Source organism: Thamnophis sirtalis, unplaced genomic scaffold (genome assembly GCF_051295495.1).
Source record: "Thamnophis sirtalis isolate CommonGarterSnake01/CBP01778 unplaced genomic scaffold, rThaSir2_p1.2 scaffold_3, whole genome shotgun sequence".
Taxonomy (NCBI): domain Eukaryota; kingdom Metazoa; phylum Chordata; class Lepidosauria; order Squamata; family Natricidae; genus Thamnophis; species Thamnophis sirtalis.
The window spans coordinates 125,827,242-125,841,442 of NW_028261383.1; the positions used below are offsets into that span (position 1 = coordinate 125,827,242).

At 39.9% G+C, this 14,201-nt stretch overlaps 2 protein-coding genes across 4 annotated transcripts in view; both read left to right on the forward strand.

Moving 5' to 3' along the window:
• Nucleotides 1–1,119: 1,119 nt before the first annotated feature.
• On the forward strand, nucleotides 1,120–7,457 carry SUMO2 (small ubiquitin like modifier 2). The gene is made up of 4 exons (XM_014069791.2): nucleotides 1,120–1,282; nucleotides 3,451–3,582; nucleotides 5,841–5,912; nucleotides 6,832–7,457. Exons 1-4 carry the CDS (start codon nucleotides 1,262–1,264, stop codon nucleotides 6,892–6,894), a joined length of 288 nt encoding a protein of 95 aa, XP_013925266.1. The 5' UTR covers nucleotides 1,120–1,261; the 3' UTR covers nucleotides 6,895–7,457.
• A 4,077-nt stretch (nucleotides 7,458–11,534) lies between these two features.
• JPT1 (Jupiter microtubule associated homolog 1) overlaps nucleotides 11,535–14,201 on the forward strand; it is a 31,801-nt gene continuing 29,134 nt past the window's right edge. For 2 of the 3 annotated variants that reach the window (XM_087709973.1, XM_087709974.1), the window contains exon 1: nucleotides 11,536–11,711. In XM_087709973.1, coding sequence (XP_087566099.1) covers nucleotides 11,656–11,711 — 56 coding nt within the window. In that variant the 5' untranslated portion in view covers nucleotides 11,536–11,655. Of the gene's footprint in view, nucleotides 11,712–14,201 lie in introns of all 3 variants that reach the window. The other variant, XM_087709972.1, reaches the window with a different exon arrangement.

Here is a 14,201-nt window from a genome sequence, read left to right on the forward strand (position 1 = left end):
CTGGCTGGCTCCCTGTTCTGAACTATATAGCACCACTAGCTTTACGAAGGCAAGATGCATTAGTGAGAGAATAGAGAAAAGTTATGAACAACTCACTCTTACAGATGAACGCCAACCTTCCTCAATTATCAGCTGGATTCAAATCCAGGAACTTGCACAAATCCAGGAACTTGCCCACTAACTTTAACATAGATTCCCAAAGGAAAGCCAATGGATCGCTCAACGTCCAGACATAGGAAGACATATGACCCCACAAAAATGCTTTGAACTACGACATTTGAACTACGACGATCCTGAAAAGGATTTGCTCCTCACATGTCTGCCGAGACTCATTGAATAAATGGGGCTTAGTATCCTCTCTTCAGTGTGACCCAAATCAAACTGTAGATCAGATTGTGACTGGATGTAAGCTGAGGGCGTATATCGGTCCAGCATCTGATTTTTTTTTTCATACAAATGATGTTGCGCTTCAAGGGTTAGATATTGGTATTTGAACATAGATCTTTTTAACATTTATATTTTATGTTTTACCAATCTAGGTGAAATATTTATATATATTGCTAGTCCATGTATGTGATATGCCATATTCTAAATAACATGATGTAGCATTGCAGGTTAAACAGTATAATCTGACAAGTTTACTATTCCCATAGTGCGTTATAATGGGACATAAGCCAAAGCAACAAAATCTTGGCTTTGTGGGTGGTAACCATACTGGAGACAGTGAGAATAAATAAACTTAGTCCATTAACCAAATAAAGCCAATTACAAGGCAACACACATTATCTGCAATTTGTAATTTACAAAAAACGCAGAGTTATATAGAAGACCATAAAGGGTGACTTCTCCAACCTCACAGGCCCGGCGGCCATTTTGAAAAGACAATGCCCTCGTCGCGAGCGAGAGTAAAGCTCCCTGCGCCCAGTAGGGCGCGCGCACGTTAAACAGGGGCGCGGACGATGCACCTGGGTGCGCGCACGCACTCTGGCTTTATCCTCGCGCCGCCATTCTCTTCTGAGTTATGTAACGGAGCTGCGCGCTCTCGTAAGCCGAAGCCCAATGGGGAAGCGGCTTAAGGGGGAGGGGAAAGCAGAGCGTGCGCGCTCTCGCAAGCCAAGGCGCGGCCCCGCGGCATTGCGTGCGCGTTCATTCGCCCCCTCCCCCAGTCTTTCTGTCTCGGCCGTTGCGGTCGCTTTTTCATCTTTCCGTCTCCCCACTTGCTCTGAGGTGCTTGGAGCGGAGCGGACCCCGCCGAGTCGCTATGGCTGACGAGAAGCCCAAGGTGAGCGAGAGGGAGAGAGAGAGAAAAAGAGAGACAGAAGTGCTGCGGGCCGGTACAGAGGAAGAGGGAGGGAAGAGGAGGAGGAGGAGAAGAAGGGGGAGAGCGCAGCGCAGGCTGTGCCGTACCGGGTCTTGCGCGCCATTTTCATCCCCACCCCCCCTCCTCCTCCTCCTCGTCTCGGTCTGGGCTCTTTCCGGAGGGCGGGGGAGGAATAAGGGCGCTCTTTCGAGAAAATAAGGCTTCCTCCTTTTCTCCTTCTTGTGGGAATCGGGAGCGCTCTTGACTTTGCGAGGCAATGAGGCTGCCTTCGCCTTCCGTGGGATACGGGCTCTCCCTTCCCACTCCTTGCTTTAAAAAAAAGGCACTAGTCCCTCTTGTGCCGGGCGCCGTCCAGCAGCTTATGGACTGGGAACGGGTAGGCCTCTTTGTGTTTCGCTTCTTTCGCAGCCGCTCTACGCGCTTTCGTGAGCCGTCCAGCGGCAGATAATCCCTCCCCCTCCCCAACCCCCCCTCCTCCTTTTATGCCAGCGGTAACCGATGATCGACTTCTCCTCGTTTTAAATACGAGACTGGAGGCGCCAAAATTGTTGATGGGTTTTGGAGAGCGCTCTTCCCGGGATTCGCGGAAGGTCTGGGAGAAAAAAAGGCTTTGTGGCTGAAGAAAGGAGGCTTTTGCTTTGTGCATCTCTGTGTGCGGTGCGTAGGGAGGAGAGATCGGGGCGGTGCGTGTTTTATGGGAGAAGTGCTCCGCCGTGGGATCCAGTGGTGTTTTTGAACAGAAGTGGTGGCATGCGTGTCTCCCGGGGGGAGGGAGGGGGGATGTTTTAGGTCCATTGGGGGGAAGCCACCAGATTTCTTCATGTAGAGAGACACAAAGTAGGATCTACAGAGGCAGGGGATGGTTCTTGGAAGTTCTCTGCACGGTCTTGCCTTAAAGTACTTGTGTTAAACGGTACGTTTTAAACTGAAATGACAGTGTATCTTTCCTATGGGGTAGCATTGAAGTTTGCTAGAAAAGTTTTTTGGTTTTTTTTTTAGAAAGGAGTGTAAAACATTTTTGCATAAAAACTCTTTGCAAATTTCTTTATGTTACTCCCAATTATTTGGAATTGTCTCCCTTATTTTGCATGGTGTGTTGTTTAATGGAAGCTTCAGAGTTTAAGGACCACGTAGAAGGTTTTTGTGCCTTATTTGAATCTTATTAGAATTCTCAATCTTAAATCTCACCAGAATCAATAAATTAGGCTTATTTTAAGAGGTTGTAGTATAAAGCATTTGGTTAAAAACAACACCTTGTTAAAGAGCATAAAATTTTGGGATTGTATTTGAGAATGGTGTACATTAAATATATTAGCATAATAATGCTTAGTTTTACTTAAAAATGGTATTGGCAAACAAGTGCACTAAACTTAAAATCCAATGAATAGTTACAGCTTTCCAAGAAATACTAGATTGATCATTTAATTCTTTAAAATTAAATGATGCTATCTTTAAAAATTCCCTTTCAAAATGTCCCAAAAGATGCTTTTTCCAATAGGCAGTTGGATTTTCTTGGTTTTTTCTTTGAAAACATGTCACTTCTCATCCAAGAGGTTTCTTTAGTTCTAATTCGGAAAAAAACCAAGAAAGTTCAAATGCCTTTTGGAAAAAAGCACCTTTGGGACAACTATAACCTGGATGATTGAGAATCTACATACCGGTAGATGCTCCCCTTAAAAGGAGAAATAACTCATTTTACTACATTAGCAATGTCACTCTGGTTTCCCAAACAGCCCTATGCATGTCCACCATTAATTATTTGTTTTATGAGTTCAGTGGAATTTATTCCCATGTAAGTGTGTGTGATGTAATGAATCTTGTTAATTTAGCACTGCTATATATCCATAGTAGTATGTTAATCAAATTAACTCATATTGTTTAAAACAAAGCATGGGATTTATTGTAATTATCTGACATGGCCTTTTGTTGTTCTGGTAATACTTTACTAAATTTTATTTATAAATTGATAACTAGCTAATTTTATTTCTGAGTTTGAGAATTATAATGGTTAGTCCTTCAGTAATATTACAACTACAAGATGTAATATGAATATTGAATGATGACATGTACTAACTAGGTGAAGTAAATTGCTCCTAATATTTTGTCTCCTTCCCCCCCCCCCTTTACAGGAAGGAGTGAAGACTGAAAATAACGATCATATTAATCTGAAGGTTGCAGGGCAAGATGGATCTGTGGTGCAATTTAAGATTAAAAGGCATACACCACTTAGCAAACTAATGAAAGCTTATTGTGAACGACAGGTGAGAAGCCATATGAAACATATTTTGAACCATTTTTAAACTGATTTGTAGGATATTAAAGCTTTGTAACAATGACTATAGAGTTTAGCATTGTATTAAAACACATCCTGGTTATAGTTCTTGCTATTCAAAATAAAATGGCAAAACAAAATCTTGTTACCTTGGTTAAGTGAACTGTATACTGTGAATTCAATCTAGAGGCATTATTTAATAAAGATACCTTTATTAACTAAAGTTAACTATCTAGATGATCACCTGATAGTAACAGAATGTCTTCTGTCTTTTGCTTTCCCATGTACAATAGTATGTAACTAACCAAAGGTGGAAAAGAAGTTATCTCTTTTTTTAATGAAGGTTTTCTCAGTGGTGTGTATTCTCTTTTATAATTATTGTATAAAAGAAAATGTGATTATGGATCCATTGCAATTGGTACCTTAAACATAATCTGGAAAAATCTAGCGCTTCTTCCATGTTGTTTCTGGGAGTTACCAGGATTTGAGTGTCACTTGAGAGAAACATTACCTTTTTAATCATAGTGTAAAGAAATAGAATTATGGGATATCAAGAAACATGGGACCATTTACTACAACAGTTTTGAAGACTTTCTGTATTTGTGCATTCCTAAACATTAAAATTATATTCAGTGGGGTTGATGTTGCTAAACTACAATTCCACAGAGTTACTTTGATGAATGTTATTGCTTGTTATTTAATCAGCAGATCTCCAATACTTCTGTATTAGAAAAACATATTTATTAGGAATATAGTCTACTGGGACCAAGTACTCACATAAAGACGCTTGGTATAAAGAAAGTCTCCACTGAACCATATTATCTATTAGCATGAAAGTTGGTAAAAGATCCACCCCCCTCTCCCCCTTTCTGAGTTTGAGAGGACAGATGACACAAATCTGTGTTTTTCTGTGCTTTGTTCTGTAAGAATAAATTTCTATCAAGAGGATGGTTCTTGACTGATAATGTACAACAAAATTAGGTGTGATGGCAGAAATGCCCAATTTGTATCTTGTTGAGTCTGGTCCTGCCTTGTACAAATTCTGACTGCACAGTACAATGGATCCAGGAAGGATTTTTAACTGTCTTGGTGCAGATATTTTAAACTCTACATTTATTTCAAGTTGATTTAACTAGTCATCTGGTAAAACCTTTTCAACTAAAAGTTTATTAAAAGGCATAATGTGTGCTGCAGCTCACTTCATCAACTGCATAGTGTGACTAAACTGATGCAGGATGGAAACTAGCCATTCTGTACATGAAATTAGCTGCAGCTCAGAAAACTTTTATATCTTTTAATACCCTTTGTTAGTTGGAAAAGGAGCTACCACAGAGTTTTTGTCACTATATATTAACCTGATAAGATAGTCACTGAATATGAGTCCGCTTTGACTGAGCTGCTGTGTAATGCTTGCACGAAATTTATCTTTGCTTTTTTCAGTTACCAGAAATCCTTCAAAATCAGATTATCCAGAGATTATGGAATACTAAACAATATTGCAAAAAGTCTAATTAATGAATATCAGTTTAGTAGACTTCATAATTAATGGGCAATCTACTGAAAGGGATTTACTTTGGTAGGGACTGGGGAAAGCTAGGAAGATGTGAAATGGGGCAATGCTACTGTGGGAGCTGCCATAGGCCCACACAAGCCTTGCTTTGCTTAACGGTCTTGCTTTACTCACTGTTAGAGTTAGAGCAAGGGCAAACCCACAATGGACATTCAATTTTATTAGTCTTCCCCCTCATTCCCATTCATACATTAAATTAGTGAATTTGCTATAATTGGCTTTATACATTCCACTAAGCCTCAGTTTCTTTCATTCATGGGTTATTAGCTAAGTTACATTAGATGGTTTTGCATAACATAGTTTGTTATGATATGTGAAGTATGCCTGTAAACATTCTTTAATATTTATAAAATTAAAACCAAAATGTCACCTGTATTTTAACAATGTGAACTTATTATACAGAATATTGTACAAAAATGATTGGTTTTTCAAGAGGAAGGTCATTTTCAACTTACAAATATAGTGCTACTAAAGTGTAATGCTCTATCTATGCAGCAGTTTCCTTAGTTTAATCTTGGGTCTCAGTTGATTCTGAGGTCACTAATGAACACTAATGCTAAATAAACTGAACATCTAATCCCATTTTTAATAATTTAGACAGGAAGTAGTATATAGTCTTAGAAGAATTCTGGTTGTTTGCTATTTCAATTGCATGTTTTATTTTTGAATTTATGTAGGGTTTGTCAATGAGGCAAATCAGATTCCGGTTTGATGGGCAACCAATCAATGAAACAGATACACCTGCACAGGTAAAAAAAAAGGCATTAAAGTACTTGCTGGTGTGAAAAAGTAGAATTTGGTTAGAAGTCTAAATCCCAAAAAATGTTTTAAAAGTAACCTTTACATATTTCTTTGTACCTAACATTGCTTACGTATGAAAGACAATTGAAGTACAAATGCATGCTTAAATTTGTACCACTGAAGACTTGATGGAGCAGTTAAAAAACAGCAATATTGCAATGTCTTTAAAACAGTTTGAACACCAAAGCTTCCTCTTGCGACATGGTTTTCAAGTTGGGAATGGGATATTATTTCTTCCTATTAACAACTGAAAATCCCAATTAGTTTAGACCTAAAAAGTAATATTAATGTTTTTAATATCTATCATGTGAAATACTAAAATTAACTCTATATAATAAAAATCTTGACTTGTATCTAAAAATGCTTTTATTTGAAGAAAGAAGCCTGCTCTTAATTCTGTCAGTTCCTCTGCCCTGCTTATAGTAGAGGTATTATTTTTGGCTATTCCAAGGAGACTTTTAACTGAAAGGAACAGCTTTGGAGGTTTACAAGGGCTTCAGTTAAAGTAAGATTCAATAAAACCCCATTGGCTGAACACTTAACACATTCTTGAATTCAGCCTACTAAGAGACAAGCTGACCAAACTCTTATTGCATAATAAAATGTCTCTTTACAAATAAAGTTGATTTTTTTTGGTGGTGGTGGTGGGGTTGTTAATGAACAGAAGAAAATGGAGAATTAGATTTGCATTACTTACCAATCCAATTACAAGCTGATCTCTAGTTACATTTTGTTTTGTCTTTTTATACTCTTGGGAGTGTATGAAAAACTAAATAAAACTTGTTATACTTATGTCACTTACTTGTCATGTGATAACATGATATTACTTATCATACTTTGAACTTACTTACAATTTTTTCAATACAGTTGGAAATGGAGGATGAAGATACAATTGATGTGTTCCAGCAGCAGACAGGAGGCATGAACTAAAAGAAAAAACCAAACTTCCTTTCCCACAGGCAACATATTCACAGTTAGAAAAAAAGAGACCTGATTCAGCCACATCTTGACTACTGCAGTATAGCTTTCTCTCTTCTTTGATTTCTTTTCTTATTCCTTCTATTGTACATAAAGTAACTGGTGTATGTGCACAGACATGCATATTTTTTTTAACTAAATAGCCAATTGTGTTTTGATCCAACATCATATGGAGAAAGGGTGGTAAAAACAATCTGGTCTTGAAAACATCCCATTTCTCCACTTGTGGCATGCTCCTCTAACTTTTATCTTTATATTCCAGTAAGTTATTTTTGCTCTCATTGTTGGAAAAAAACAAAAAAAAACTTACATACTTTGTTTGATTGGACAATTTCATTGTTTTTCTTTTATCGTTGTACAACCAAGGACAATTTTATAACTTTTTTGTACGTAGCTGTTACATGTAGAGCAATCTGTCTTTAAGTAGGGGTAAATTACTCTAAAACAAAAGTTTGATCCTGGATAGTTTTCCCTTCCGTCTTGTTGTTTAAATAAACTTCTTGTTTAAAATAAAACAGCTTATCTTTTGTGCTGCTATCATCTCAGCCTAGAACCAATCACCTGGTAAAAAGAGATAGAAATTTTCTTGCTGTTTCATCAGATTTTAATTTTAGTTTTTATATTTCTGCTGACAGTCCAGACAAGTTTTAAATTACTAGTTACAGGGAGGCTGACTGGATGTGAAGGGCACAGTAAATATCCCTTCTTGCAGTGAAAATCTTGGCAAGAAATGAGGGTTTTAATGTAAATTGCTAGATAAAAATGCTGTGTTTCTTTTTTAGTGGAAATGTTTGGGATTGAAAGCAACATGTTCTTCCTTTGTAAATGTAAACTTGGGCAGTTATTTGGGAAGACATGATACTGTGCCCAGTGCAGCTGATCTGCAGTCAGATTCTTGTGCTCTTGTATAGATAGGTTATGTGATCCATATGACTTTTCAGGACCGAAGAAGGGGAGTGCAATTGAAAACCCTATCCCTGCTTGTTTTAATATTGGGATGAGAAAGGCATAAGGTACTGAGGTTGTAGATGGAGCTAATATTCTTAAGGGACTAAAGGGAAATAGTATGAGAAATATTTGAGGTAAATCTACAGTTTTCAAACCGGCAATATAGAACTGTAATATATATATATATATATATATATATATATATATATATATATATATATATGTATGTATGTATGTATGTATGTATGTATGTATGTATGTATGTGTATATATATATATATATATATATATATATATATATATATATATATATATATATATATATATATATATATATATATATATATATATATATATATATATATATATATATATATATATATATATATATATCCTAGTTTGGCACATCAAATATCTCTTTCAGATATCATAATAGAAAGCAATGTGGAAAACAAATACTATTTGCTATAGTAGAGGAACTTGGTTAACTACTGGTGAAGTAAAATTACTATATTAACAACAGGATAAAAAGGTACATTTGAAAATTCTCATCTATTGGGATGTGTCTTTAATACCGAAGTGGGGTATTGTTGGTTTTTGTCAAGCTTAGAATTAGTAATGCAGGTCCAGTACTGGTCTAGAACTCTAACGGTAATGTGAAAGGCCCATTCATCTTATGTTAATATTTGAGATTTTGAAAGTTGCCCGAACTCCCTTACTCATGATGCAGCTCTGCTGCACTTTATGGTTAAATTGCTTTGTTCCTTTTGGTTTGGATGGGCTTCCATAAGTACGTTGCCATGATCGCAGAAATGAGACATGCCATTTAGCCAATAGTTTAAAGCAATCTTCTGTAATATGTTGATAGTTAGACATCAGGTTATATGTGTCCTGCTTCTATTATACTTTTAAACAGAAGAAACTGTTGAGCTAGATATGTAATGCCATGATTGTATTTGGAACACGTAATCTACAAAATAAGTTTTTTACAACCCTTCCCCATGATGTATGGTAATGCCCTCTAATATATATCGATTGTTAACTTCTGTAACACAATTTCAGAATTTGAGGGGATAGTTTAATCTTAACAATTTTCTAAATTTCCCTGGTGGGACCTAGGAATTCATTCAGTATATTTTAAAAATACCTCAGTCTTAAGGAGTTTACTGAATTGCTTCAAATAAGAGGCGATGGCTACATTATGAAATTGTGTACTTTCCTTGTTGCAATATAATAATAAAATAATATTTTTGTTCCAAAAATGGTGCTGCATATCCTACTCTGCGTGTGTGCAGTCCTGGCTTTCAGAACTTGGAAGCAAATTCCTACTGTTTATAATCTTAAGTATCTATTGTCAGTATCTGTTCTACCAACTTTCAGAAATATATTAGCTTATGCAACGTAAGTTCAAAGTAAAGTACATGCTGGATAATGAATCAAGTGGCTTTTTTATGTTTATAATTTGCAACTGAGCACCTGCATTGCTGAGTTTTCAGTTTTCTTTTCTTGAGCCCAGAAGGAAAAGAATAAATTATGTGGGGATTGTATGTTGCAAAAATACCAAGTTACAATGAATAATGTTTCAGTGTCCAGAATGCCAAAGTGTAATTACCCCAAGATATGGTACATGGGGGGGAAAATGAACATTCAAGGAATGTAGAATATAATAAACAATTTCACTTATTTCTCCTTTATGGAAACATCCATGATTCAAGATGATTGTATCACTGAAATCATCTTTTGCCATAATGTAGTTCGTTTGCATCTTTTTGTGGATCTGGCTATTGTAACTTGTAAAGATTACTGTTTAACATGAAAATCATGACTTAGCAAAATATATGAATCAATTTGGCCTTGCTCATCTATCAACACTTTTTCCCTTTTATGATTCCTGTAAGTAGAAATTTACCCAAAAGGGCAACAGAAAATGTGGTAAGGATAGTCCATGAATGTGGAGATTTTTATCCTATCTAATAGATCTCTCTTTTTGCAATCAATTTCACTGAACACTTTTTATTAGAGATACTAAGCTTGAGACCATTATGGTATTATTAATTGTTCAGTTTCACTGAGTATGGTGGTAGAACCTGGGGTAACAGTACTTCGAAGCAGCAAAGTAATGCACTTGTTTTCAGTTTTTGTTAATATATTGTTTTATTATACATAGATGCACATGTCTGATGCTTTTCTGTTCAAACACTCATCAGGTCTCTGGGATATAGAGCATAACATGTTTATATGTAAATGTTCAGCTAAAAGATATAGACAAATTAATCTCTTCTTCAGCAAAATAGAAATATTTGGATAGCTTTGCACAATAACATTGCAGGTATTCACATTACTAAACAGAGGTCCTGCTGAAATCATTGAGAATTACTCCCTGGTAAATATGTTGGATTATGAGGCAACTAGCAGAATGCATACTTTAAACCCGGGGTAGTCAACCTTTTTATACCTACCGCCCACTTTTATATTTCTGGTAGTATTAAAATTTTCTAACTGCCCACCAGTTCCACAATAATGGTGATTTATAAAGTAGGGAAGTAACCTTATAAAATTTATAAAGCTGAGTTACAGCAAACCCCTACCGCCCACCATGAAAGCTGGAACGCCCACTAGTGGGCGGTAGGGACCAGGTTGACTACTACTGCTTTAAACATTTAAACAAGTTTTGTTTAAACTCTTTTTTTAAGGGACTTGTAAAACAGCTTCATGTGTAGAATGAGAATAGTTTTCTCTGGTAGAAAGTGCCATTTGTAATACCTTTCTAAAAAATTGCTTTTGTTTCATGGGTCTCCTGCCATATACCTAGTTTTTTCTCCCATGTCACATCCAGATTGATCCACACATCAGTACAAGATACTTGTGTATTTTTCCTGTTCATGGTGTAAGGCAGTGTTTTTCAACCTTTTTTGTGCAAAGGCACACTTTTTTCATGAAAAAAATCACGAGGCACACCACCATTAGAAAATGTTAAAAAAAATTAACTCTGTGCCTATATTGACTATATATAAAGTAATTCTCCCACGGCACACCTTACACTATGTCACGGCACACTAGTGTGCCACGGCACAGTGGTTGAAAAACACTGGTGTAAGGTATGAATACCATAGTTAAATGAGAGGCTTAGGGCATCATTCTCTAGGAAATAATGATTTGAGGTGCCCTGCTAAAGCAACGATTTGGTAGATTTGATACATATTTTGTGATACATTTCGTATTTTACGGCACTGGCGTTAATTTCCATTTGATTCATCCCGGATCCCAAGAGAGATTGGAGAGCTCTCGCTGGAGGGCTCGCTGAGCTATGCCACTCCCTTTGACCGGATCTCTCCAACTGCTACTCCATAAAGAAAGACTGAGAAAGTTGTTTGCTGCCTCATGTGCAGTCTAGCCAATGCCAACCCATTTTTATTTAAATGACAGCTTCGTCGTTAAATCGCATGCCAAGAAGCCGGGCAGGGAGTAGCGACCAATGGGTGCGAAGTAACAGTCGCTGTCGACGAATCTATTTCCAATGACGTTGGCGAGAATGTTGCTGGGCTTGGAGGTGGGGCCACGTCCGGAGTGGCACGAGGCTCCCTTAATCACGTCAGGACAGCGCGTTTGAACTAGCCAATGAGGTGATCGAAAGGAACGAACCTTATAAAAGAAGCTGCCAGCGCCGAGTGGCTACTGCAGTTGTACCCGCCAGGAGCTGAGCGCGGAAATATCATCTTCCGCTGGCTTCGCACCCGGGCGGTTTCCTCCAACTTCTTCCCCATCATGACTACCACCACTACTTACACGGGGATGGACCCCAGTGGCCGAAGTAGCTCAAGGTTCGTGGGTGGGAAAATGCCTTGTCCGCAAGAAGTTGCTTGTTCGTTCACTATCTCTCTGCCTCCCTCGACGCAGGGCTGCCTTCGCCCGAGATCCCCCGTTTTCTCCCCCGTGCGGCAAGACGCCTTGGATTCCGGGGAGGCGGGCCGTACTGGGGCTGGTTCCAGACATGCCCTCAATTCCCGGCTCGGAGAGAGGCGGAGAAGGAACCCCAACCCTGGGTGGGATTTCTTCCCCCACAGGGAAGGGCTCCGTTTCTTGGGATCGGGGGGCCTGCGGAGAACGCTTCCCACTGCCCTGTTCCCATGGCCGCTGGAGAGGAGGCGAAACGCCGGAGGGGCTCATTGCAACATCGGCGCTGCCGCCTGCCGGCATACGCCAGGGGCCTCCCATCTGTTGAGTCGGCGAGACGAGGGCAGCCCTCTCCTGACTTGTTATCCGTCTGGAAGCCCTACAGGCAGGCAGACAGGCGAGGTATCAGCTGCACTCTGTTTCCGCCTAGGCCTTGGTACTGCGTAGATCCGGGAGCTTTCCTCGCCCCTTTGTAGGTTTCGGGAGCGGGGCCTGGCGGGGGAAGAAAGAAACCTGTAGCGGACTTAGCCTTTTCCGCCGTCTGCTGTGGGGGTGGGGGGTCGGGAGGGGGGCTGTGCCTGCCTGTCGCATCTTTCTGGCTTTCCTCCTGCTTAGCGACACTGCTGCGGGATGCTGGGGGCGTTCTGGCAAGTCTAGGCGATGTTCCTTAGCACGGAGCGCCCTTCGGCTCTGGTCGGAACAAAGGAGATTCTTACTCCGGGTAGTTGAATTGGAGGTTTTCAGCCTTTCTCCCTCGGTGTGTCTCTCTCGGCCCCGGCACGGTTATCGACTTATCTTTTTTGTCTTGCTGCTCAATGTCTTAGCCTGGCTAGGCTTCCTCTACTACTAAAAGGTGCTTCTCGCTGGGTGGGGCTAGCCACACTTCTTTTGTCTTGCATCTATCGCTGCCTCTCTCTACCTGTTAACGGGGCTGGGATTAGGTCAGCAACTTCCAAGCATTCTTGGAAAAGCTGCTTCCACCTCTCTGGTCCAACTTCTGCCACTCGGTTCAGGGGTAGATACTTCAAGCAAGGCTGGTTAGTAGGGGTGTGTTAGTTAGTAAAGGGGTGTGTGTGTGTACTAAGCTTATTGTGTATTATTACTCTAAAGGGATTGGAGTTGAAATACAATGGGAGGGGACAGTGGTGTTTATTTGTAGTCTTAATGCAGGATGATTTTGCTACAGTGTGGATGTTGCAATGGCTGTCCTTGGGATTGTGGGAGAGTTGGTGGGTGACTGTTTCAATTTGGGTGTTGTTGTTTTTAAAAGTTAGCCAATGATTGTTCTGGAACAAAGAAAGGTTGAAATATTTTTGAATTCCCATGTTATAGTAGTGTGCAACAAAGAATCATGAATGTAATAGTAACCGTAATTATACCAAGTGGCTCTAGTCTGAGGAAATGTCTCATCAAGTTTTCATAAAGAATTTCCTTGAAATTGGCTTCCCCTGCTTTTATACTGTCCAAAAGCCCATAATATATTGCAAAGGTGTGAACCTCTGTCCAGATGATGATGTGCAGCGTAACAATTATAATTGGTATGGAAGGTAGTCAGAAATGGTGAGAATTTAAGTCTAGGGATAACTGGATATTAGAGATTTTCCCATACTTATTACTGAGTAGGGAGGAATGTTTGTGCAAATTTCCATATGTCTTGGCAGGGATGTCCATGTTCAATGGCAATCAGAATAGAGTTGGAAGATACCTTGGAGGTCTTCTAGTCCAACTCCCTGCTCATGCAGGAGACCCTTATACCCGTGATGGTGAACCTATGGCACGCATGCTACAGGTGGCACACAGAGCCATATCTGCTGGCATGCGAGTTGTCAGCTCCAGCGCCCACGTGTGCATTGGCCAGCTGCTTTTTGGCCTTCCGGAGGGCTGGGAGAGGCCATTTTTTCCCTCCCCAGGCTTCAGGAAACCCTCCGGAGCCTGGGGAGGGCAAAAAATGGGCCCAATGAGTCAACCGTAAGTTTGGAGACAATCTGTTTCTGGCTTCTGGAAGCTTTCCTAGAGCCTGGGAAGGGTGAAAATGCCCCCCCCCCCCCCCCCCCCCCCGCGGCACTCCGGACACCCTCTGGAAACGGATCATTTTCAAACTTCCATTTTTCACACTCCCCAGGCTCCAGGCTTTCCTGGAGCCTGGGGAAGGCAAACCTCCCCCCGGAGGAAATACCAAACTCAGCTTGGAAGCAAGCAGTATATCACACGCGGGGGGAGGTTGTGTGCACATGTGGAACGCACTGCATGATGGGTGCTGGCACGCATGCACACTATTGCGCATGTGCTTTTGCATTTTTGGCACCTAACAACAAAAAGGTTCGCCATCACTGCCTTATACCATTTCAGATAGGTGGCTGTCCAAAATTGTAATGGATGTTCTTGGGATCTTATATATTGTGTGTTCAATGCTTGTG